At 31.6% G+C, this 27917-nt stretch overlaps 3 protein-coding genes and 1 long non-coding RNA gene across 9 annotated transcripts in view; 2 read left to right on the top strand and 2 right to left on the bottom strand.

The window, feature by feature from the left end:
• Positions 1-12784, top strand: part of LOC408723 (cerebellar degeneration-related protein 2-like) — a 36360-nt gene extending 23576 nt beyond the window's left edge. For 2 of the 6 annotated variants that reach the window (XM_026439805.1, XM_026439804.1), the window contains exons 2-7: positions 6601-6713; positions 6796-6965; positions 7159-7345; positions 7915-8207; positions 8456-8609; positions 11066-12784. In XM_026439805.1, the coding sequence (XP_026295590.1) occupies positions 6601-6713; positions 6796-6965; positions 7159-7345; positions 7915-8207; positions 8456-8609; positions 11066-12298 (2150 nt within the window). In that variant the 3' untranslated portion in view covers positions 12299-12784. Of the gene's footprint in view, positions 1-5188; positions 5463-6600; positions 6714-6795; positions 6966-7158; positions 7346-7914; positions 8208-8455; positions 8610-11065 lie in introns of those variants that run through there. The other 4 variants (XM_006569860.3, XM_392258.7, XM_026439803.1 and 1 more) reach the window with 3 other exon arrangements.
• Positions 677-4536, bottom strand: LOC107964183. Its single transcript, XR_001702415.2, has 2 exons — positions 1636-4536; positions 677-1168 (listed from the first exon to the last, which is right to left on the bottom strand). It is a non-coding gene; the product is annotated as an uncharacterized LOC107964183 (long non-coding RNA).
• A 387-nt stretch (positions 12785-13171) lies between the features above and the next one.
• On the bottom strand, positions 13172-16010 carry LOC408724. Its single transcript, XM_392259.7, has 7 exons — positions 15857-16010; positions 14834-15252; positions 14542-14765; positions 14397-14452; positions 14074-14293; positions 13799-14007; positions 13172-13637 (listed from the first exon to the last, which is right to left on the bottom strand). Exons 1-7 carry the CDS (start codon positions 15931-15933, stop codon positions 13559-13561), a joined length of 1284 nt encoding a protein of 427 aa, XP_392259.4. The 5' UTR covers positions 15934-16010; the 3' UTR covers positions 13172-13558.
• A 985-nt stretch (positions 16011-16995) lies between these two features.
• LOC725991 (sodium/potassium-transporting ATPase subunit beta-2) lies at positions 16996-26967 on the top strand. Its single transcript, XM_026439653.1, has 13 exons — positions 16996-17146; positions 17565-17830; positions 17918-17948; positions 18098-18306; positions 18386-18481; positions 18630-18795; positions 18874-18963; positions 24761-24901; positions 25364-25480; positions 25581-25762; positions 25874-25975; positions 26210-26381; positions 26715-26967. The coding sequence occupies exons 1-13, from the start codon at positions 17011-17013 to the stop codon at positions 26825-26827; spliced, it is 1821 nt and encodes a 606-aa protein (XP_026295438.1). The 5' UTR covers positions 16996-17010; the 3' UTR covers positions 26828-26967.
• The last annotated feature ends 950 nt before the right edge of the window (positions 26968-27917 follow it).

The following is a 27917-nucleotide window of genomic DNA, read 5'->3' as shown; positions in this document are numbered from 1 at the left end:
CGATCGGATAATCGTTTAATCGAAAATAAGGATAGATTCGTGCTTCGAATGGAAAAATATAAGCTCGACCGTTTTTTCGAGAATATATCGATCGAATCGAAATATAAATTCGAATTGAATTATTACGATCGGATAATCGTTTAATCGAAAATAAGGATAGATTCGTGCTTCGAATGGAAAAATATAAACTCGACCGTTTTGTAACCGCTTCGAAATTAGGATTAAAATTTGTTCGAGCTTGAAGATGCCGACAATTCGGAAACGTGTCCATCGAAGGATGGCAAAAAAATTTTTATTTTTACAACTCTGCCATCTGTTCGAGCTAAATAGATTTACAACGCGTCACGCTGTTCCCGTATTTGCCAATAGGAGACGTCCGTAAAATGATTTGTCACGTAGACGTTTGGAATTTTTGGCCTCCCAACAAAATTCCAAAACAGTTTTATAACAATTATTTCCGGATTGTTATTGGGAAAGCCACTTCCGAGGCCTTGGATTTATTTGTTAGTTGCTTATCTTTCATTTCTCGTGTACCACGTTTTGCAACATGCCACTTTGCAGGAAATGGCGTGCGCGCGCGCGCGTGTGTTTAATCGTTCGTTCCGTTCCGATGACATTTCAAAATTTGATCGAAAAATAAATTTGATTGAAAGTAAACGGACAATTTTCTTATTAGAATAAGCATGACGTTAAAAATTCGTTACGCACGCTACGAATAAGACGACAAGTTTGTTTCGTATTCCGTTCACCGACGCGTAGTACAAGACGCCGATTTATCTGCCGATGTAAAACGAATATAAAATATCGAAATATTTCACGCTCGCGGATGTCGAAACAACGTTTCTTCTTCTCCTCGAATCCTTCTTTCTTCTTGTTTAGATAGATACGTTTTAACGCCATTTTTGTTTATAAAAAAAAAAAAAAAAAAAAATTGTTGAGAATCGTTCGTGGAGAAAAGAATGGAAAATGGCGACAAACGCGTACATCCGTTCTCGTTTGCTCGAAAAGAACTTGTTCAATTAACGAAACCGCTAAAGCAAGAATCGTCTGGTATAATTATTTGTATTTCCTTTTCCTAAAACGAATATTTTCCCCGCAACGCATTGTTTCCATCCAAGTTGTTTTTTTGAACGCGGCTCTCCTTCTTGCCTCGATCTCCTTAAACGTCCTGTAACAAAGACCCAACGGCCTAATATGGATTCCATGTTTCGCGTTCGAAACGTTAACGTTAAACGCGATACCGCGGTGAAAGTGAGTTTTTTCTTTTTTTTTGACACGTATCTTTTCGCTAAATTGAAGCTAAATTGAACGACGATATTAATCCGCGATAAAATAATAAACAGCTAAACGGTACAGGTAAGTGGAATTCGATAGAAATTGGCTTTTAATTGAATTCGCGTAATATCGAGGCGAGGAAGACGTTCGTTTCGTGACAGCCAAGCCCTAAGGATGTGAAACTCTAGCGATTCGATATTTATCGTCAACACGGTAATTTTCACGTAACAGCACGCACAGTTGTTCGCCGGGTGCACGGACACACGCTTCTTCCTAAATTATCATCCGCGTGTGAACGTCGAACGTACTTTCGAAGGTGTAATTACATCGCCGTAAACCATTAGAAAACAATCTTTTTACCATTTGCCTCGTCCTCCCTGCACCGATGTTAATGTTGAGTAACCACGGTTGTCTATATACGTCGATCATCGTTTCAGAGATGTCACGATTTATCCTTATACAACGAATCAATTAAATTATTCCTCGATAAAATGATTTTTTTTTTTAATCGAAGCTAATCGAAACGAGACGAATTCGAATATTTCTAAACAGTGAACGGGACAACGTTTTACACGGTTCTGTTCCGTGACGCGACATTTTTTCCAAGCTGTTTCATCGAAAAACTGTTGCACCATCCGTTATATCGCGCGTTTTTCACTATTTTTTACCGTTTCAATAACGTTGGACGATATTAACGTTAAATATGGTTGGAAACGTGGATAAAAATCATCTCGAAATACTCTTATAAATTTACGCATCGAGTTTCAGCATAGCGTCGTTCGCAATCGATTCAATTAGCACGCGTTTGTCCCTGTTTCGACGCACGGTTGTCGCGTCGTATCGATCCAAGTGACGCTCGATTCTGATTGGTCGCGCCGCGTTGCCGAATCCACAATTTAGAAACGAACGCGACTTAACACGCGTGTGCGCGACTCGAGGAATTGTCGCGCATCGTTGGAGGGGGAAGGATCAGACTCCACTTGGCTTTCATCCTTTCCCTTCGACCGTGCTTTCTTCCGCCACGATACATATCCATTCCGTTGAATTTTCAACGGATCAGATCGGATCTAAGATGAAGCGTTATTACGTATTGTTTTTATAATTTCTGGCTCGTGAGAAAGAGCAGATTTCTCGGGGGATTTAAGTACAATGCTCTCGCGCCTCGTTTATGAACCAAGCCTACCTTCTCTCCATAGTCTCCCGTTAAAGCAAATAAACAGGTATTCGAATTCCTGTCGTTTCATTCATATTATTTCAACGGATACGCTTCGCTTATCCGTTTATTTATTCTTTTTTTTTTTTTTTTTTTTAATAAAATATCGGCAACGAAAAAGCAACGATTATGAACGGTCTCACGTTTATCGCAATATTCTCTGTTTGAAATAAAATTATACAAGGAAATGTAGGCTCGAAGAAATTTACGCTACGAAGGAGAACGTTTTTCTCGCGCACGCTGTTTGACATACACTTACGTATATAACGCATACGTATTCGAAAATAAATGGTATAAGAAGAGATTCTAGATCCGTGGAATTTATGGCGCGAACATCTTTGGAAGAGAAATAAACTCGTAGAATGTCGCGTGCGCTGTGTACGGTACTACAATGATGAGAACCGAGCCCACGTATTTCTTACGTGGCTCGTAGGATAGGATTCGAGTTCGAGTCAATGGCAAACTTTTTGCGCATCGTCATATTTAAGAGAATAGAAAGGTTTTCGATCACTAGCTAAAACGGATACGCTTATATTTTTTGCAGGAAAAATTTCACGGGCAATTTCCTAATCTTGAATTATCGATTCCAAAGCTTGGAACGGGAGAAAAAAATGGATAGCGATTATTAGAGGTGAAAATGTTGGAAATATGGACAAGAAGGGTAGAAAGTATGGAGATAGGATTGGGAGCCGCATCCGGCAATAAATTGGATACGATCGACACGGTAAAAGCAAAGCGTGAAATTCAGTTAGTTTGTAAAAGATAATGGATAAAGGGTGTGGTGTTGGCGCGATAATGGTCCAGTTAGATGAGGTAGGTTTCACACCGCATGGTGGCGTTTGGTGGTCTGGAAAGGTCGGCGTTCTCGCGTATACGTGCACCTGTGCTGCGGCCGGGAGGAGAGGGGTATGCGGTGCTGTGTGCTCTCGGTCCACGCCAACAATAGCCTTCTCTCTTTTATTTCGACCGATCGAGAGATTAATAACGTTTCGCGAGCCATTCCCAGGAGAAAGTATTCGATTCGCCAAAGGACTCGAGGTCGCCAGAGGTTATTTCGATCGAAAATACCACGAGGAAGTCGTTTATCGCGATTCCCGAGAACGAGATCTCGCTTCTCGCGATCGACGGGGCCCGATCTCGTTTTCGAGTATCTTCGAATATGTCGTCGTATCGTTCGATCGATATCGCCCGCGTAAAAATAACCAATTGTGTTATTCCCCTAGCTAGTTTGTTTTGATTCGATAAATGTAATCACGTTGTTTCCAAATCGTCGCGATATTAAAAAATTACTAGATTCGGTCGATATCGTCCGCGTAAAAATAACCAATTGTGTTATTCCCCTAGCTAGCTCGTTTTGATTCGATAAATGTAATCACGTTGTTTTCAAATCGTCGCGATATTAAAAAATTACTAGATTCGATCGATATCGCCCGCGTAAAAATAACCAATTGTGTTATTCCCCTAGCTAGTTTGTTTTGATTCGATAAATGTAATCACGTTGTTTCCAAATCGTCGCGATATTAAAAAATTACTAGATTCGGTCGATATCGTCCGCGTAAAAATAACGAATTGTGTTATTTCCCTAGCTAGTTTGTTTTGATTCGATAAATGTAATCACGTTGTTTCCAAATCGTCGCGATATTAAAAAATTACTAGTATTATTTTCTTAACATAATATTATTCGTTGATTCGATTTATTCGATAAAGTTAATATAAGTAAGTAAACATTAGTTACTAAAAAAAGTTGGTAACCAACTTCGAACTATGAAATATTATTATGCGTATGGAAATACCGAATGCTATACAGTTACTATCGTACGTCGAGTCTATAAATATTCAATATCTTATATAGGTATCCCACTTTACATTACAAATAAACGGACAACAAGCGAGAGAAAATTAAACGGAAAATTACCAGACGTGACAATTGATGGCTTTATTCGAACGATTATTATTGGCAAAAGGCAAAGTTTCTTCCTTCATAAATATTGAACGGAGTTAATAAATTCGGACGAAAATACACCGCGGCCGTTTTTTTTTTTTTTTTTTAATTTTAATGAAATTTTATTTAAAAAAGAAAAAAAAAAACTCCTCGCGAATTGTCCCTAGAGAAAAAATCGATCGAGTAAACGAGCGCGTTTACGTTACGCGTAATCAAAGGTGATTAGTGCGTTCCCATGCCATGGTTTAATCAAAGATTCTGATTTTGAAATAAAAGTAGCGCAAGTGGGACAAGTTTTGCACGTGTGTAGTATATACCCGTGTAGTGTAAAGAAAGAGATACGGAATTGGAAGAAGGGAAAGGAAAAAGAGGTGGGCACGCTGGGAGTGAGAGTAGCCGAGGAAAGATGGTCAGTGTGGTCGCCAGAAGGGAATTACACGGAGACGCAGCGTGGACGCAGGTAGGGGCGAGGGAGGGGGGAACAGAACGGTTGGAAGGGAGGGGATAGGAGAGGGGAGTGGAAGGCTTGGCGCGAAGAGAGGGAACGAGCGGTTGGTCGTGGGTTAGGCGGTGGATGGGCATTGGACGTTTGGGCCTTGGCTAAGCACGTTCCGCGGGTAACCTGTACCGATTCACAGAAGACCGGCTACCTTCGTTGGAACCGGTTGTGCTCGAGATAACCCGGGAGTAACGCTCGAATCTGAATGTATCTGGATGGACCAATTTTATTTTCATTCGGAACGGTTGATCGATCGGTGGAGAGAGAGAGAGGAGACTCGTCCCTTCGAAAGTGAAAAACGGTATCAAGTGTAGCAAGAGAGAGAGAGAGAGAGACACACTTGCGGACTCACGGAAGACACCGGGGAACGAAGAAAAAGCGCGAGTTCGAGTTGATCGAGTTTGGGATCGAGTGTGGATCTGGAAAGATGAGCGGTCCTAGCGTGGACGTGGTCTGGGACCCGCAGGCTCAGATGAATTCCTTGGATTGTTGGGATTATTCGATCGAGCTCTCTTGTCTTCAAGGCCCGGAAGGTATTATACGCGATCTCTCGTTCGAAAGATGATGATTCGGTGTGTTCGAAAATGTGCGGATAAAATATGGATGTACGACAGATGATTTCGTTCCTTTTTTCGTTTCCGTCGTCCTCGTCGACGATTTTCGGACAAGTGTCAACGAATCTTTGCAGAAATACGATTGCCAATCTTTTACGTTTCCAAATTGTACGTGTAAATAGGAATATATAAAATATCTCGATTCAACGTGACATCGCGAAAGAGATGCAAGAAAACGCGTATCTTTTTTCAAAGTGATTCCACGTTATGCTCGCATATATTCGCGAACTGTGTAATTTATTCTTAAAAAGAGCTCGAAGCGTGACGTGAATTTTTACGAGATATTCGAACAATATGCAAATTGATCTTCTTAATTTAGTTCCTTAATTATACTTTTTACGAAATCTGGGAAAATGTCGAGGGGGGGGATGAGAATGAGACAGGATGAAATATAAGTGCATGTCGCGTGGTGAAAATTATAATCGCATAAGTGGTGAGATTTTTTTCGTATGAGAAATGCGAAGATTGTGCGAAATTAGGGGAAGAGAAAGAGAATGGGATTCGCGTGGTGGCGCTATGAAGCGAGTCGGGAAGCGATTAATGAGAGCGGGGGATGGGAAGGAGAAAACGGTAGTTGGGTCGTTTCCTCGCGACTCCAAGGTCCTTGGCCCTAGCTAGATCACGCTTCATCCTCGCGTCTAATCCTCGGTGACGGACGGAGGAAAGGTCGTCGATTACCGACCGAGGAAATTCAACGAACCGCTTACCGTACCGCAACGTCCACCATCGTGTTTCGAATCGCTCGTCTCTCTCGTCATCGTTAACGAGAGAGAGAGAGAGAGAGAGAGCATCGGACGTTGACCATAGATCGGATCTCATTTAGTTCCTAAGAATAATCAAACTACGCGCGAATTAACCACCGCGGATACCTGTACACCTATCATTCTCTCTCGTTTCCTTTTTTTTTCTTTCCTATTATAATCATTATCATTCAATGATGGGAAATTTGTTGCAACGAGATTATGGAAATTAAAAATATTCATTTATTCGATCTTTTTCCAATTACGTTTTCCTCGAATTGGAGAATTTTTAAAAATTGGAATTTTTCTTATTTCAGATTTACAATTAGCGGCAGAACTTGGAAAAACGCTTTTGGAACGGAACAAGGAATTAGAAAATATTATCAAAGCGCACCAATCGACCGTCGAGGAACAAGCACAAGAGATAGAGGTAATTTTTTTTTTTTTCGAAATATATTTTTTTCTCGATTATTCTTCGTTTGGATCGAAATATAATATTTTTTTTTTTTCAGTATATGAAAAAACAAACCGCTGCCCTTAGAGAAGTGAACGACTCGCGATTGAAAATTTACGAGCAACTGGAAGTCAGTATTCAAGATTTGGAACGCGCGAATCATCGTCTAGTAATCGAGAACACCAGCGACAAAAAATTGATCAAGAGGTATGAGGATCGATCATCTCGGTACTGTTATCTCAATTTTATCGCGATTCATCGTGTATCGTATGGATAAAAGTTTTTCCATCCCAACCGATTTATCTTTTTTCGATCCGTCAATGTTACGAGAATACGAAAACTCGATTATCGATGGTTTAATCGAATAGGTAAAAAAGGGGGAGAAGAAAAAATTATATATCGACAAATAATTTGTTGACAGTCAATGTTTGACGATCGAGAGCCTAGAGGCGAGGTGCGAGGAACTTCAGAAGAAAATCGACGAGATAAACGAGCAACATGAAAGTCTGCTCCGGCAACAATCTACGAGTCAATCGGCTAACAATATCACACAAACACACACCATTCATTGGAAAGTATCGGTCACGCAGGGTAGCAGCACACAACAGGTAATTAATATTCATACAATTCATTTTCCACGATCCAACTTTGATAATTATTCCGTTTGCTGTTAAGTTGCAAAAAAATCTCAGTTTCATCGTTTCGTTCAATTTCCTTGGAAAAATTTCTATTGCCATTTAACTCGATTGAATTTAAATTTTGATCGAATCTCTTCTTTTTTTTTTCTCTCGAGAAAAAATAATGTAAGAAATATTCGCGGATATCGTGATTCTTTATATGTATATACAAGTTTACTATTCTGCAGATAATTTAATCGCAAGAATTCGTTTAATCCGTCGCTAACAAAATTTCGATAGATAAATAGAGTTATCGGTATATACGGCTTCTTACGTACAACCAACAATGCGGTCGTCGTAACTATTCTTATTACTTGTCTCTCGCGTACAACTCGCAGATACAATTTTCCTTCCTTTTCTGATAATTTTCTTTATCGATCGACGATAACTCTTACGATATTTCGAATAGGTATTTTTTTTTTTTTTTTTACAGTTATAATAATAATAATAACGTTAACGCCATCGATCGATATATCATTATTATAAAAATAATGTTTCAGAACGCTGCTCCGTCTGGTCAGAAATCTTTCCAAGAGGCAAATGCGGACTCGAGCGTGCGACAATTACCGACGATTCCGACGAACGACGAAGAAGTTACCGAATTGTTGAGACAGTTGCAAGAGGCGCGAAGTCAGAGGGCGAGGGAGCAGCAAAAAGTTACCGAGCTTCGGCAACAATTGGCAACATTGTTGCAGGAAAATAACGCGTTGGAAGAACAGTTGAACGTTTGGCGTAATAAAGCACAAGACGTGAAAAATCTTCAAGAGGAAATAAATACTCTGGAAGAAGTAAGGTAAATATCGTTCGATTACTTTTTTTTCTTCTTTCAATTTACAATTTATTAAATATATTATAATAATTTCGATAGATAGAGATATCTCAAGTATTGTTGCCATTTTTTTTTTTGCTATTCCTTTATACTTGTGTATTAAAAATACGATCGATAAAAGTTGTTTATTTAGGAAAATTTTTGCCGATGTTTCTATCAATTTATCGGCCAATGACACTTTTTCGATAACGAAAACATTGAAATTTTTATAGGCGGGGTCAATTATGCGGGCGATGTTTACGCGGATTGGACTCTAAGACGCACGACGAACTCTCTGTAATGTTGAATCAGGAGGAATACGATGATATTAGCATGGCTGAATCGCTAATGAACGATAGTCAACGTGACACTGAGTCTCTCACTCAGGTAATTGTTTTTCTATACTCTTCTCTGCCGAATTTAGGCCGATATGCGCATGCGAGAAGCGTTTCCTCCTTTTTTTTCTTCTTTTTACTCTTTTCTTCAGTTACTTACACAACGTTTTATTCCCCTTCGATCGATATTATTGTTTCCCGCGTATTTCGTCGTACGCAAACGTTGCAATTTCAACGATTCGTTAAACGTTATTAATTATATTAATTACAAAACCTCTCTTTCTATATATATTATTTAATTTAAAGGCATTGAAGTTATATTGCAGTAGCTTCACAAAAATAATTTAATTTTCTTTGCTTTAGGAGATATTCGCAACAAAGATTAAGAAATCCAAGGGAAAAAAAGTGAATAAAGAATTTCGATCCCTGTTGTGGACAACTTTTACGTGTATATTGAAATCGCCGTCGTTAATATTCATTTTCTTTCACACGATATGGTATATAAAAAACGAGTGTATCATACCATTGCTACTGAAACCATTTCGAATACCAATTTTTATCCTAAAAAGAGTTTTACCGGTGAAGAATAGTCAAAAATTGCTTTAACCATTTTTTTTTAAGAAACATGATGATAGAAGTGATAGTCCTCTTTCTAAATTAGAAATTTAAAAATATTTATAATAATTACATTACCCGAATTAATCGCATAACGTATCTATTTATATATTAACGAAAAATTTTTAAATTTTTAAATTTCATTTGGTATATACGTATATAAAGACTGAATATTTTTTAATTTTATTTCTTTAACGAAACTAACGTTAAAACGTTAATTGAAAATTTTGAGAAATGAAAAAGAAAAATCTTTTATTTGATATATATATATTCATACTTTATACACAATTTAAGAATTATTTTTATCTGGCATTTTTCGCTTACGGTTATTGAAAATTCTTTCTGTAACTCGTAATTTAATTTTTTTAAAGATTCTTGATAAAGAAAAAAGTAAGAATGGTGTAGGTAAAAGCACAACGAAAAATTATGAACTGAGCACTTACATTAAGAGCATAATTCAAGTTCAACGAAGAATAGAATTGGAGATGGATTTTAATTTCAAGATTATTCACAATTCATTCGTATGCCAGAAAAATGCCGTGCACACACAAATTCGCGTGCAATAAAATGTTTTTGCATGTTTACATTAATATTGAATTACTCGTTAAATAAATTGCGGAAATTGGACAAAATTATCGTTCGAAAAAAATTTTAAATTCATCCTTTCGTTTATTTATTTATTTTTTTTTTTTCATTTAATCATCATTATTTATTTTAATCCAATGAAAATGAAACAAATAATTCTTTTACGCGTGCGAATAAAATTTTGAGGCAAATGAAGATGTTCTCTTGGAAAAGTACATTTTCATTTTCATTTTCATTTTCATTTTTTTTTCTTTCTTTTTTAACATCAATGCTGAATATTTAAGAGAATATTTTTAACGGGATATCACCATCGGATATTATCCAGCGGGAATTAAATGAAAAAGAAATTATTGGGACTGTAAAAAAAAAAAAAAAGGAAAAAAAAAATTAATTATTATTCCGTTAAACGCCGCAATTAATTTTCTGGGTAATTTAATAGAATAGAATAATAGCTATCTTGTAGATATTATGTGTCGTGTTGAGAAAAAGAAAAGTTTAATTTCCAAAGAACAAAAAGACTGTTTTAAATTAACGAATTGACGAATAAGTTATTTTCGTATAAATAATTATTCATGTATTGTGTATAAAAATTTTAATAGATAATTGGATTTTTGATGATGCTGACTATTTTTTTTTTTTTCTTTCTTTCTTTCTCTTTTTCTTCATACATAGAATTAAGTTTGCTTCGCCGTATATATATATATATATATATATATATATATATTCATAGTCTCGAAATCTTTGTTCACTTCGTTATTAGCATGATCGAATCTATTGTTAGTTATATCTAGTCGAAATATTTGTTAAAATTGTTGTACAATGTAAGTGCCAGATTTATATGATTTTAAATAAAATATATTTTTATACAACAAAATATCGCTCTTTTATTTAATATCCTATAAATCTGGCCTCTACCTTTCATCCGTTAACCCTGATTGATTTTTAAATAATAATAAAAAACAACAAAAAATCGTTCTTTCTGCCAATTAAATTTCCGGGATGATTTGTCAGAAATCATATTTTTATTATTAACGTTACGTCGATATTCGCCGAAGGAATTTGAATTTTAATTTTTCCCGCGTCTCGTATATTTATTATTTTCGAAAACGAAACGAGTTATTCCACTGGAAAAAAAAAATGGACGATTTTCGCGATAATCGAAAAACTGTAACAACATCGAGTATCTCTGTTCTACGTTTCTTTAATTTTTTTCCTTTTTCTCTAATCTCTTTTTTCTCATTCGCCTTCAAAAAAAAAAAAAAAAGAAAAAAAAAGATGGATAAAATTATCGTGTATAAATATTTTCAGGAATCGAACGATCAAAACGAAGTGTCGAACGACATGAAGAATCCTTATAGAGTGCTAGTGGAGAAATATCAAGCCTTGTTAGAAGTTCAAAGACGATCCGCGCTCCGGCGGAAAGATAGCGTGCCTACGCCTATGTCGTTGCAAGAAGAACTAGAGATGTCGGGCGAGTTTAACAGCTTTCAGAGTCCGACGTTGGAGACGGAGACGCAACAAGAGCCGAACGCGGCGAAATCGGCCGTTGGAAACGCGACACGTGCCAAAACAGAGATGTGCGGTAAAAAAGTGTTCTCCGCCACGCCCACGGATTTTTCCGAGGCCGAGACGTCGTCTTCCGGCTTTTTGGACGAGACGAGTAACAAAGCGACGCAAACCGAAGGAAGGCCCGGCTCGTTTCTTTTCTCCTTCGCGGACGGCGAGGATTGCAAGTTCAGCATTTACGACGACAACAGCCCGTTCGAGAGTAGATTCCGGGAAACGCCGGAGTACAGACAATTGTTCAGTGAAATATTCCGAGTCTTGAAACGAGCGGCGGAAGCTAAGGACGAAGGCGAGAAATTACCTTTATTGGACGATTCCACGAGTACGAACAATTCTCAGCAACAATCCGTGCTACAAGAAGATGTTCCTAGCGAAACCACCGACGATAATCAAAGCGTTTCCTCTTCTATTTTTTCATCCGCCGTATCCGAACCACCGTATATAGTACAAATCTCATCGAACGGGGTAAACGAACAGCAAAACGGTGAAGTGACACTTGCTAAGAACGGGAAGAATATAATTCGAAACGTGAATCGGTCGGATTATTTAATGCTCAACAGTAAAAAGAAATCGAAAAAACATTCTTCCGCTAGTAAAAAGTTAACGTATAACGATATTAGACCAACGACGCCCGATGTGATTCCAACGACAAATCCCAAGTTCGTTCCATCGAAATCGAACAGCGGAGGAAAGAAGAAATTCAGACCTTTTACGATCGCCGATCAAAATGGCGGCACGTGCAACGGGTACGCTTATCCGAACAAAACGAAAGACTCGCCTCCTAATTCGGCCGCAAAATCTTCGAATAACGCAGGCAACAACAGTAGTCAACACAACAACAGTTTCGAGTACAGAGACTATAAACCGAGCACAGCGTCGGTCGAAGTAGCCCGGCTAAAACGTTTAGAAATGTCTTATGCGGAAGTTCTACGGTTGCCAAATAAATCTAAAATGAACAATCATCGTAGAAGCTAAAATCTTCTTTATATATATATATATATACTACGATACCTTGAAGGAGGGGAAAAAAAGGAGACTTTTATACGTAAGATATAGTCAAGTGAAAGATTAAGTTCAAAATTTGTTAAGTTGTTAACCTCGTAAAACGAATACTTAGGACGGAATTAAATTATTTCACAGAAGTAAGATTCACAGTATTGATAATCAGTGCTAACGGAACAAATTTTGTGAATATTTAAGAGGAGCGATTGCGTGTAATGTCACTAGATACTAAATTATTTGAAATTAATTTTTTTATTGTATTTTGTATATCTTAATTGTATAGGTTTTTTCATGTGAATGTGCGTGGGCAACAAAGGTACACAACGTTAATATACGTATATTATTAATAGCATCTACCGGAAATTTATGAACGGTATAAATCGAGTCGTGCCTCGCGAGTTTGTTTTTCTTTAGAAATTGTAGTTGTGATCAGAAATAAAATTATTTATGTGCCATTTATTATGTCGAATTATAATCGTCAACTATTCCAAATACTTACTCGAATTTCCTTCCATGACGTAATACCTATTTCCAAGAGAACTCACGATCGGTACATTTCATTAACATGTACAGTATAGTATTAGCTTTTATATCTCATAATTATAAATTACGATAATATTATGATCATCTTATATCGAGTAAATAAAATATCTTTATCTTAGTCAGTACATTCTATTCTCGTAGTAACATTTAATTCCTTTCTATTCGGTATCCTATAAAAAAAAACCATATAATTTTTTTTTTATTTATTGAACATTATAACACTATAAAAGACTTTGAAGAATTGGCATATATTTTTTTTTTTTTTTACATTTGCAATGTAACAACTGTAGTGTAATATACACATTTTTTTTTTTGTAATTTTTAAAACTTCGCATAAGCGCGAATCCAAAACAACGAAATATTACAAATTCCTAAATGCTTTTTCTTTTATTGACTACATTTAAATGTACATTTAAGCATTCTTGTATTTTCTATTTATAATAACATTCAATTCACTTGCTATTACGTTAATTCCATTCAATTGCAATATATAAATTAAAAATAAGATACATGTGATGTTCCATAAATACAAATTCCATTCAAAACTCCTTTTCATTATGTATTACTGTCATTTGATCTCTTAAATCTTTTTTTTCTATTTTTTTTTTTTTTTATTTCACTTTTAAAAATATTTGGAATAAAATTTTGCCATTATATATGGCAATTTCGAATCAAAATTGATATATTTGATTAAGAATCATCGAATAATGCACGATGTACTGCTCCTAAACTTGGTTGTACATAACTTGAATTAACACTTCTCCTTGATCTGTAAATGACATATTTAAATTTCACAATTATTAAGCGATAAAATGAGTAATCATAATTAATAATATAATAAAAGAAAAATACGAGATAAGATATTCTACTATCTCCCTATTCTAATATATAATTCTAATATAATATAATAATATGAAATAAAAATCATACTCTGTAAGAGATCTAACAGCTGGTCCGGTTGGATTGTTTTTTGGTCGTGGATTTACAAGAAGACATTTCATAGGATGTCCATCTAATTGTCTATTGTGATAAGTTTCAACAGCTTTAGTAGCATCCTTCAATGTTTTATAAATTACTTCCGCTGTACCCGGTCGTACTAAGCGGGACACTAACAATTCTCCTACATCCTCGAATAATTCCTAAAATATACAGATTGTTAAAAAAAAGGATAAACTGGATATGCTCGATATAATTTACCATTATACCTTGATATCTTCTTGAGTGACATTTGCTTGTAAATTTGACACGACAATTCGATAACCAGTAGACTGTGACGATGAACTGGAACTTGTTTTAGATCGAGACAAAACGTCCATAGTTCGCGATTTACTTGGAACTGAATCTAATCTTGATTTTACTCCAATGTCTCTATGACTTCTTGAATCGTAATACTTGGAATCTACTGTGTCTTCTGCTAATATAGTCCTATATAAAAATAATATTAAATTTAAATATTGTATATGATAAGATTTAATAAAAATAAATAAAATAATAAATAAAAAAACTTATAGATAAAAAATTTAAGTACCGCGATTTCGTGCCAAAACTCCAATCTTCTTTATACGAGGGAGACGCGGGTTTTGTCTGAAATCATTGATTAATGTGAACAATCTGAAAATTGAAAATTGAAGAAACTACATAATAACAAATTATGCGATATATCTAACACTTGCCATTGGAAAACGTGCAATAACTTTATAATCTCTTGCTCTCTCACGTTCTCTATCATCATCAGATTTGTGAGAAGGTACGATTCTTATTACATTACTGCTCGTTGGTTTTACCCATGTATAAGATGATGCAGGTTTAATACTGAAAGTTGGAGGTGGAGGAGGTGGTGTAGGAGCATATTCGTTACTAACAGTTCTTCTTAAAGGTGCTGTTTCCATCATATAATCTGAAACATATAAAGATATTAAATAATTTTATAGACTATAGATTGTATCAAATCAATTTTTTATGTACCATCGATAAAATCCATATTCATGTTTCCCATATAATGAGAATCTGCAAGTGGAGGTGGCCTATAACCTACTGCTCTTGAAGGTGGTGGCATATAATTGTTTGAAATACTTGGTGGAACATTATGTGGCATGATTGGTGGCATTTTATTAGTAGATAAAGATAGTCTTCCATTACGACCTGTTTTCTGAGATATTCCAGGTATCTGTGCTTCTATTTTTTTAAACTGTGATGCACGAATTTTATCTAATTTTAATCTAGCATCGCTTTGTTTAGCAATTTCAGCAAGTTTATCTCTTGCATCTGTAAGTTTTTCCCGATTTTTTTGTATAATTTTAAATCTTGCATCAGTAATCACTTGTGAACCGCGTCCTCTTAGCGAACCATTAGCTCTTGCACCTCTATTAGTACCTCTTCGAACGCTATATAAAAATATATGTAACAAAAAGTATTATAATTTATTTTATATTTTATATTATTTATATTATTTTTTTATATTTTTTATTCATTTTTGCTTAAATATAATATTATACCAAAATACTAACAATTAAGACAGATTACAGTTAAATATCAATAAACATGTATCAATCAGATCATAATCACTCTTTTCTGTTGCAAATAAAACGTATATTTGAAATAAAATAATAAAAAAATACATATAAATAAGGATTCATAACGGTATAGAAAATATTTCTAAGAAAAAAAATTCAAAATTTCAAATTATTCATAATAACGTAAAACTGTTAAGAATAACTTGCAAAATTTAAAACAAATTTTTTTATTAATCTGAGATTATGAGATAAAATTATTGAATTGATATAATAATAAAATAATTTATAAAAAAAATATCGTTTATCTTTCGAATGGAATGAAAAATGCTTAAAAATATTGGTAGATAATATAAAAAAAAAAGGAATGTTCTTTTTGATAATTGGAGACTTATTTTTTTTTAAGGTTATAAAGAAATCAATAACACGACAATCATAGTATAGTTAAATTTACCACTGATTGTTTAAATTTTCTTACCCTCCACCTCTGCTTCTCATTCCTGATGATTTTGATTTTTTAATTATGTCATCTAAACTTAGGCCCACATCAGCCATACCGTAACAATGTAACTACCCGAAACTGACGCGATTCATGAAACCGAAAATATAAGCCACTTTGCACTTAAAGGCATATTTCCATGAAATTATTATATTTGACATAACTATACATTTACTATGCATATATATATATACATGTATATTAAATCTTCTTTATTATAATATTATTTTATTATTTTAATATTATTAAAAAATTATTCATTTTATATTATAAGAATGCAATATGATTCATTATTAATTCACAATTTTAACTGTTAAAAAATGATGTGTAATAATATGCGCGTATATATAATACAAATAATCGAAATACCGTTATCGATTTTTTAAAATATTTAAATTAATTTAATATTTAAAAATTTTGTAATAAGATCACACGATATAAAATCCAAACTTTTTTCAAAACAATTTGCGATCAATCACACAAACGTGATCGATTCAATAAACACTTTTATATCTTCATAATATTTATCTTTATAATTTATTATCATATTAAATTATATTATCATATATTGTATTCAAAATTTTTTATTCATATAATTTTATTATTTAATTTATAATTTCCAATTTAGAAAACTATATACTTTATAAATATATCTCGAAATATTTTTACCAAATTTTTGTTAACAAAAGTCTCATTTTTTAATAATCAAATTATTTACACGAGACTTCTAATAAAGATATAATATTTTTTCCTCTTATTATTCGCTCTACTTATACATATATATTTTAATTGTTTAAATTTTTATGATATAATTATATTAATAAATACTTTACACAATAAATTTAATCAGATTCGTATGTAATCGAATATATTCTAAGAAATCAAAATAAACTGAAAATATAATAATTCGAAAAAGTAATTTTACAATTACATCGCAAAATTATATACCAAATTACCAACGCTGATGATTAACTTATTGAAGTTGGTTAAAAAAAAAAAAAAGAAAAGAAAAAAAAAATAAAAGCACAATAAAGATAATCAAGAAATAACTAGCTTCAAGAAGAACTAGAATACGTTTATTCATTTCTTTTTTATAAGTTGGGATTGAAAATATCAGGATATCAATTCTTAATATGGTGATATTACACGATGAAGCGTATTATAAAAGTCGAATACCGCAACCCGATTTAGGACCTTTCAGAAATTTTTTGCGGTTCCTATGGGATAAAGAGAGAAAAGCGTTTCTCGACCGAACGGCGAAAGAGTGGGGTAATGTTTGTTACTATACGTTAAAGAAAAAAATTTAAAAATATTCAAAACAATTAATATACTGCAAATTGTAATTTTAAATTTAATTAATTCTTATTCCACTTTCGTTTCTGTTCTGTACAATAGTTAAATAATTGTGTATAATATAATCCCTACAAAATATCTCGATATATATATATTCCTAAAATACGGTTTGGAAAAGAAATATAAAATAATAAACTTGAAATGAAATGACCCTGAAAATTAACGAAATGGTCGATGCATTATCGTATTAATTTAACTGCATCCTGTTTTTCGTATAAAAAAAAAAACTTTCGTTACGCTATACGTAGAGAAATATGGTCTTCCATCGTCTTACGCGTGTTAAACATACAGAAAAAAAGAAATATACATGTGCATATATGTATTTGAAATTTAGGTCAACTAGGATTATTTTATTTGTGCTTTTTTACTGTTTTGGGGACAATATTTGCTATACAAATGAAGGTCAGTATAGATTACGTTTCTCAACTGGATAAACCATTTTTTCAATATTCAAAATCTGGAAGAACTTCACGTTTCACCCGATCAACTTTTGGCAGTCCAGGTAATCTTCATTTGCTTCATTCTTTAATGCAAAAATTAAGTAATCCTTACCTTTGTTATTCTTGTAACTTTGTAACGTATTTAAAAAAAAAAATAATATTGTATTAATTAATAATAATAATAATTGATATGAACAATATCAAATATTAAGTAAAATTTTCCTAAAGGAATAGTTTTTAAACCAAGCAGCATGTCAACTGCATCGCCAATTATTTCGGTGAGTAACTTAACTGGCAATACCAAATCGGAAAGATACGTTCAAGCCATAAATGATTTTTTACAAGGTATTTTATAAAATAATTGTACATTCAAATTCGTATATTTCTAATATATTTATTATATACAACATACGATAATATTGAGAAGAAAATATATATATCATAAAGCCGCTTGTCATTTTAGAATACGATAAAAATAGATCGAACTACGATTTAGACTGCCATAAAAGGCATTCGATATCAGGCCATTATAGAAAATCTTGTTATTTTAACATACACAATCTTGGGATATGTAGCACGCCCCCATACGGTTACACGAAACCTTTGAAACCTTGCGTTCTTATTAAATTTAATAAGGTATCTTTGCGTCCTTTTGAATTTTTGTAACAAACGTATTATAACGTAAAATGAATTATATTGAGGGATATTGTTGCAGAGGTTCGACTGGATCCCAGAATATTACAATTACTCGTCGCATTTGCCGCACAATATGCCAGCGAGACTGAAGAAAGTAGTGCAAAAATCTCATAAGGTTAAGTTTTAATTTTCTGACAAAATTCTTATTAAAAAGAAAAAAAATAAAGAAAAGAACGTAACGATATGTTGTTTTCGTCGAAATAATAAAGAAAGATTTTCGAAATATCGAAAAAGATAAAATAAAATATATATTTCGTTTTCAGCCTTATATTTGGTTGTCGTGCAACGGAGCGAACAACGTCGATAAAGACCATATCGGTGAAATAGAATACATCCCAACTCCTGGATTTCCAGTCGAATATTTCCCATTTACCGGCCAAGTAGATTACATGTCTCCTATTGTCGCGTTAAAATTCAATAGTTTAACGCGTAAGTAATATTTTCACTTTTCTTTCCTTCGAATCAAGCAGAATATACGAAAAATAATTATTCTTGTATCGTTTTCAGTAAATAGATTAGTGACAGTGGAGTGTTATTTATGGGCTCAAAATATCGAGCAACACTCTCGATACTCGTTAGATTTTCAAATAATAATAGGTATGTGAAATAATCATTTTTAACGGTTTTGTTTTCACAATTTTTTTTATAAATAGGTTATTAAACATCATTAAGGAGAAATATTGATCAAAGTTAATTTTAAACAGGAGATTAATTTAATTTAAAATAAAAAAAAGTTCTTATATAACGAGCCATTGTTACGAAGAAGAAAATAATAATATAATCATTTCGAAAATTACGGAAGGATAATCGAGATTTATTACTAATTACCGTGTAGAAGAAATAATTTAATTTTTATCATTTAATTCAAATCTAATTCAAGCCACCTTCCGTTCGTTCGTTCGTTCGTTCGTTCGTGGCCTTTTCACGAGAATCTTTCCTCAATGTGTGTAAAATCCAATTTACAGTAAAACGCGATTTACGATATATTTCATGACAAGAAACACACGAGAAATAATGTAACCTTGAATGCTTCTGATTTATACATCATTGCATAATCCTATAGATAAAATCTAATATCATATATATATATATATATATATATTAGATTTATATATATTACGATTAAATATATCCAGATCCCGTGATTTTATATTATTTAAATAAACAAAGTAGAAATGAAAATGAATAAATTACGATTTGAAAATATATCGTGTGAATATTTGTAAGAATAAGTGAAAAAATATGGATTATCGAAATATATATATTCTCAAATTGAAAATACATACATACTTTATCTTGAAATCAGATAAAATTATATTTACTTTACTAATTCGTTAGTTTTTAGATGATGATAAAAATTACAATTTTGTCCTTTGAAAAAAAGTAAATTTAAAAATCTTGTCACTCGAAACATTTCGTCGTTGATAAATCACACGAAACGATATAAATTCAATCGGTAATATTTTTATAAATTTAAAGATAAATTGCATGGATGTGCATGACACGGAGAAAATATACTCGTCGATTTACTCGTCTATAAAGAATCGAACGGTATTTTCCATAAACGAGGACATATTGAATCGATATAAATGCGTGTCGATAATTCTTCGTTACGATCCGTTTAAATATATGTATGTATACACTGGTTTCAAAGTTTAGGAAAACTTTACAATTTAATTTTCACAATAAAGAGAAAAAAATAGAAGAAGAACGAGATATCGATGCTCGATTAACACTTAAGAGTTATATCAGATCTCTAACGAGTAATTTGGATAAGATACGATCGACACGTGATGTTCTAACTAATCGATTGATACGAAACAATATCCGTGGGAATGAGTTTTAGTTGATAGTTAGCTGTGAGTCAGTGCGCCATAAGGCGACGAGTGTCTGACATATCTTGGCGTTTCCCACTACTACTACTCGATCGGTAGACGTAGAACTTCGAGCTGCCCAAGTATCGCTTAGTCTCTCTTCCAGAGACAGAGAGCAGTGAGCTGATTCAGCTCGAGCGGAGTACAATTACTTCGCTCAACGGCCGCTCGACCGATTTGTTTTTCTCACACAGAGACAGTTTCGGTTTGTACGGAAAGTCAAGTTCCAAACCGGGAAATTGTTGTTCAAAGGTCGTGCGAGAGTGTTTCACGAGTGTTGTGAGAGATAGTCGGAGAGAAATGAGTGTGCCGGGCAAGCAATTGCAGAATGGTACTTACGAGTTCGATTACAAGCGAGTACCCGAGAAAAAGACGTATTGGAAAGTTCTGCGAGATTTTATTCACGATCCAGTCGAAGGCACTTACTGCGGTCACACGGGAAAGAAATGGGGTAATTATTTCCTTATAATTGAATAATTAAGTGGCCATTCCCTACGAATGATATTTGTTTGTATAGGCGCATGGATAGCATGTGCTTCGGGCTGCAATACCCGCGTTATTTCAATTCGAAATACAAATCGACGAACATTTTTATCAAATTTTTACCCTTCTTGCCATTGATCCAATCGAATTGAATCAAGGATCAAGAATTAGAATTTTCTTTTGTCTTTTATGCTTATCTAAAAAAAACTGAATTATTATCTAGAAATCGAAATATTTCCGATTTTATATTATTATCTGAGATATATATATATACGTATATACGTACGATAATATATATACGTGACAATTATAAATTTACATCCTCGTCAAGGGGATCACGGTTTGATAACGATAAAAAACGATTAAATAAAAATTGAGATGGGATATGTTGCATGAAAAATTGAAAGACACATTCTGTTTCTAGCAGTGTTTAATTGTTATCAATGGCATTGAAACCGTTGTGTGTTCTATATAAGTTACGATAAGAAATTAGGAATTACATTAACCGAACTTCTATATATATATATTTATATAGTTTCCATCGAGAAGTCTTAAAAATTATTCAAACTATTTATAACGATACTAGTGAATATCTAAACTGTATATGAATATATGTATTGTTATTATATATTGTTGATATCATGGTCTGCTGCCGTTTAATAGTCAATGAAAATTGAAGATAAATATTGGCTCAAAATAATTGAATGTTTGTAGAGTTTAATTTTTCCTGGTATTACATATTACGAATTTCAATCAATATTCGGACAATCGTGGATTGAAATGGCGACGCGAGAAATATTTTCGTAAAGAATTTTTTTTGTGTTTTTTTTTTCTTTCGCTTCAATTATACTTTAACAAAAGATAATTAAATTTAAAAAATTTTTAATTGTAAAAAATTTTATTCCATTTCGCGGAATAAATAATTATATCACGTTGAATTATTATGAGAATTAAGAAAATGAGGTAAACATTACCGAGGACTGTAGACGTATAAGAATTGAAGGAAGTGGAGGATTGCTTGAAATATATCGTAGGAGCCCATACCACAACAAAAGTAGTTATTTATCACTCGAATAGCCAAGATGGAATTTATTCATTCAATGTTGATGGCAATACAATGATAAGCAAATGTTACACGTGTTGAGAATTAGAAAAATTTATTCTAACTAAGATTTTGTTTATTTAAGAAAATATATCCCGAATCTTACAAGAATCAACGAAATGATCGCATGTTATTAAATATTGATTCTACGATCATTCGTGGATGCAAATTTTAAGAAAAATTTTCAGTATCTATCAACGGTCGGTAATTAATCAATTTTAATTAACAAAAAATTTACAACACGTTTTATTTAAATTTCGTACGAATAAAATTTAAAATTTAAAAAAAAAATTGCTTTCAGGAATTATAGGGGAAAAAATTCTAACGTAAAGAAAACATAAAGGAAAAATATGTTAATGCAGATGGGTGTATTAAAATCGTATTAAGACCGCTTATTCATTACGTTTTCAAATGATATGCATGCGATTTATTTGTTTCTATTTTCATACAGGAAATAATGATACGAAATCGAATCGTATCATTTCATTCGTTATTTTATCGAGAGATGTGCAAAATAAGGCAACATATTTTTCAAATATTTGAATAATATATTTAATATATTATAATTGTTTCAAATATATAGATTTGTGAACACACAATATGAAATAATTATTTCTATTTTGATCATTAATTTTTATTTTTATTTTGTACTTTTTATAATTATAAATCTATAGAAAATGTAATATATTTATAAAATACACTTATATTTCAAATATTTAAATGTTCAATATATTATCATTTATATATATTTTAATCATCATTATATTTAATTATCATTATGTATATTTTAATTTATATCATTTATATATTTTTTCAAATATATAGATTCATGAAATAATTATTTCTACTTTGATCATTAATTTTTATTTTTATTTTGTACCTTTTATAATTACAAATCTATAGAAAATGTAATACATTTACAAAATACACATATATTCCAAATATATGTGTATATTTGAATATATTATCATTTAATCATTTAATATATTATCATTTATATATTTTTTCAAATATATAGATTCATGAAATAATTATTTCTACTTTGATGATTAATTTTTATTTTATAACTATAAATGATTTCTATTCCTTATAGTATACACAAATCTAATAGAAAATGTAATACATTTACAAAATACACTTTCTTAAAGTTTTTTTAACTTTCAATGATGAAATAATGTTAGCCTTGGAAATGCTTAAAATATTTCAGTTTGATCAAATTTCTTTTTATGTGAATGAAAGAGAGAGAGAGAGAGAATTAGAGAAAGTGAATGAAGAAGGATGCAAGAAAGAGAAAGAATAAGATCAGAACGGAAGTATCTTCTCTTAGGATTTATTGATATTAATGCTTCTAATGTCTTCTAATAGTGGTAAGAGTTTGTGACACACTTGTAAAGTCTATTTAAAATATTATATCATAAATACTATTCATGCATTTTTCTATTATTAGATTATAATATATATATATATTATATACATATTTATAAATATGATATGATAAGAAAAAAATATATATATTCAAAGGTTTTTTTTTTACAAAAGAAAGAAGATTTTGAAATGAACAATTACGTCAATTACCTTGAGGAAACAAAAAGATTCTTTACTTACGTTTTTTTACAATTTAACATGTATACGTAAATAAAAGATAAGGAAAATTTTGTATTTTTTAAATGTATATAATTCGCGCATTAGCACATTTACATTTACTGAACGTGTAAATGGTCACACGAGTGTCGATGTCGTTGAATTTGGTCGATGATAAAACGAGTTTATGAAAAGCAAAAAAAAAAAAAAAAAAAAAAAAAATAGGAAGTCATTTTAATTGCTTAAATTGGTATAAATCTATGTAACTAATATACGTGTAAATTTGTTAATTGATTATATTAATGGATAAATTTATTCTTCCTCGTCCAAAAAAAAAAAGAAAAAAAATTAAAAATTATTCGAGAGATTGGTTTTGAGAGAAACCAGAGAAAACCAACTAAATAATATTATTTATAGATTGCTTATGAAATATAAGGTATTATATCAATATTAATGCAATATCAAAATATAGAATGTAAAATATATATTTTTAAAGGTTAATAAATTGTTGCGATCAGATTTTATTTCGTTTCATTTAACTAAGACAGAGATATGTTTTGAATTGGTAAATGTTTCGTTACACGTATATATAATGTACACGTATAATTGTATAGTTTCCTGTAGAACAGGTTAAACCACTGTGATAAATATGAAATTCTAAAGTATATATATATATGTATATACATATAGTACAATAATACATGCATTAATCTAGTTACATTTTCATTGAAAATTTGTCAAAACTTTTTGAAACAAAAATTCTAAAATATTTATAATTTTATATCGTTTTATTAATTTTGAATTATCGTAATTAATAGTGATTTCATCGTATCAATTATTATAATCAAGTTACTATATTATTGGAAGGAGGACTTTTAGTAACTTTTCGTCAACATCGCGCCACACGAAAAATGGATATTGCTCGAAATATTGATCAAGAAGCAGAAGCAGAATCGTAACGTATACTACTCTTAAAAAAAGTAACTATATTTAGACCGGACTTTGGCACAATGCCCACGCTTTAAATATTTTCCTTTCAATCGTTGAAATGGAGAAAATTTTCGAGGCCGTGTGATTTTATAATTAGCATTATGCGAAATTAAGGCCCGTTTCGCATGAAATGGAAAGTTTAAAATTATTTTTCCATTTCCTACGTTATTGAGCGAGTTATTGAGCGTTCACACGTGACGCGTCGTGAATCGTAACGGATATATATTAAAATATAAACGAATAAATTCGAAACTCGAAATTTCTTCTTTAAATTCTCGATTTATCGATTGCAATGGTTTACGAAATCGATCGATTTATTATTATTAAATAGATTTAATTTTTTTTTTTTTCTACTTTATTCCAGCCATCACTGGAGCATTCTATACTTGCTTCTTCAGCGCGTTGGCATTGCTCTTTGCTGTTTGCATGAAAGGATTGTTAGCTACGCTAAATTACGAAAAACCAAGATGGATTCTCGAAGAAAGTTTAATAGGAACCAATCCAGGTATACTTACATTAATATATATATATATTGAAAAAAAATAAAATAAGATAAAATAAACGATTTAATTTATACAAAAGAAAAATTAACAACTCGTCATCTATTGAATCATGCTGCTTATTGTGAGAACCGAATATTATCGAGTTCGAAATGTAAACGAGAAATGGTAAGCATGCAAAAGTAAGAAATATTTTAAAAAATATAATTTTATCCATCTATTTAAAAATGTGATATATTATTATTGCTCATTTAAGAGGCGAACAAAAGCATGATCTTTGCAGCGTTTTGATAAATGATTATGAATTGATTGATTCATCAATATCTATCAATGACATTAACTATACATATATGTATATAATCTACGTTTAAGATAGATGAAAATATAAATGAAATTATAAGTGAAAATACATTTCGTAAAAAATAAAATATGATCGATCAGTATAAAATATTTTTTTGCTTAAATAGGTTTAGGATTTCGACCGATGTCTAACAACGCCGACGAACGATCCTTAATTTGGTATAGTTCGTCGGATCCTAGCTCCGTGCAGAAATGGACAGGACTGTTGGATACGTTTCTAGAAGGTAAATTATTATTATATCATGCAATACGTGTGCTATGCATTTCAAATTAAACACTGGGCAAAAAATATCTTTGCATTAACCACCTATTCTTTTTTTTTAGAATATATTAATTCATCGTTGTTGCCAAACGGTGGTAGAAATCAACAAATTTGTAATTACAATACGCCGGTTAAGCCGGGACACGTTTGCGCGGTTGAGGTGAACAACTGGGGCCCTTGCTCGCCCAGCCATCAATATGGTTTCAATAATTCTGCTCCATGCATCTTCATTAAATTGAATAGAGTATGCCATGACTGCCAAAACTTTGTTTATTCTTAATAATAACTTTATTGATTATTAACTTTCTTTCTTTTGTCTATTTTTTTTTGTTTATCAATTATGTTTAATTTTCAGATATACGGTTGGATACCAGAATATTACAACGACACCGAAAATTTACCGAACGAAATGCCGCCTGATCTTGTCGAACATATTAAATCTACCAACAGTTCATGGGTTAGTTAGTCGGTCAGTTAATTATATTTAAAAACGGATAACGATAGTATTGTTGTATACATTGTTACTGCTTGAGATAAATAATGAAATTCTGTAAATAATATTAAAGAAATATCTTCATAAAGATATACTTTGAAATGAAAGTAATTTAAGGAAGTAGGAAAAAAGTAAAATTTAGAAATATTATATTTTTTATATACTTGCATATATTACTCTCTTTTTTTGTTTTTACAGTTGAACACTGTATGGGTATCCTGTAAAGGTGCAAATCCTCATGACAACGAAGATATCGGTGAATTGAATTATTATCCCGAGAACCATGGATTTCCAGGATATTATTATCCATATCAAAATATTCCTGGTTACTTAAGCCCTGTCGTTGCCGTGCATTTCCTTCGGCCGGCAAGTATGTGAATTAAATTTCTTTGATCGATTTGTAAATAAGCAAATAATAGAATCCAAAGCTGAGGCTAATAAAATCCAGAGCGTTACAACGCGATTACCACGGTGTTATCGAGTAAACAATTTTAAAAATTTTACATGCACAATGTCTTGGCTTCGTTAATCGATACATCATAGTACTCATAACAAATTATTAGAAAGAATTAAATTTATATTTGTGAATATTAACTGGAAACTTTTTACAAGGAATTTGAAATTTATAATCTTATAAAGATGTAATATTTTATTATTTGCAACGAGGGAAAGATTGAATTAAAAATTACCAATCATTTTTCAGGAAATAAAATAATCAATGTGGAATGTCGAGCTTGGGCAAAGAATATAAAATATATGACGTCACAGAATCAACAGCATGGCATGGTACATTTTGAACTTATGATCGATGAATGATAGTTATTTCATCTCTGTATAGAAATAAAATCTTGTACCTTCGGATGCAAAAATATCTGCAGAATAATGTGGACAACGGGAACGAAAGTTAGTGGTAAATTTGAAGAAAAAAAAAAAAAAACAATCAACGAAACTTTTGGTAAACGAGAAATAAATATAAACATATTCGCTTTTTTAATAGGTCCATAAAAAAATTAAAGACGTAATAAGATTAGACGTAAAAGTCAGAAAATGATGTTTACTCGAATCCATTGAATTCACCATGAAACTGTTTCGATTTCGTGATTGTGTTTATTGTTAAATGTTGGCGAAAATTGCTGTAAAATAAAATAATTATCAATCATTGGCACTTATTATAATTATAAAAGTCAAAATATAAGACATTATCATTGAATAACATTAAAGTAATAAATGTCTTGTTTACGTATTTTAGGAGGTAAAAAAAAATATATATGTATAGTATACTGGTACTTATTATACAAACTAATATTTCAAATAGTCTGTGGAAAGTTTGTTCTTCGTTATTAAAAAATTCCAACAAAAGAGAAAGTATGATTTAGACGTACAAAATTCACGATTCAACGAAATTATACAAATTTAATAATGTTTATAATATAAATACACGATTAAACATAATCATAATATAAGAAAGAATGCATATATGTAATATATACAAAATATCAATTTCTTTCATTTTTTTTTTCTTGTGATTTATTATGATAAATAGCAAAAAAAAAATATGTTATTACTTTGTTATTTTTTTAATGTTGATTATTTATATGGGATTACATACATATATATATATTGCAAACAAATAATTTCTAAGTAATGAGTAAATTTTTAAGTAAAATGATATAAAAATTTGGAATCAATTTTTTTAATTTTTATTTAAATAATACGCATAATTTCATCGACGAACAATTATTTTATTGCAAGTTATTTGTTTATGAAAAAAAAAAGAAAAACATACATGTGAAATGTGAATTATATACTATTAAATTTGTTCTTTAAACTAGAATAATAAATCTAAAGACAAAAAATTTTATATTTGAAAATAATCAAGTATTTATTAATTTTTTCACCAATATTT

This window comes from Apis mellifera, linkage group LG3 (assembly GCF_003254395.2).
Source record: "Apis mellifera strain DH4 linkage group LG3, Amel_HAv3.1, whole genome shotgun sequence".
Taxonomy (NCBI): Eukaryota; Metazoa; Arthropoda; class Insecta; order Hymenoptera; family Apidae; genus Apis; species Apis mellifera.
The sequence above is the reverse complement of the archived record's forward strand: the minus strand, read 5'-3'. Positions and strand labels throughout refer to the sequence as shown.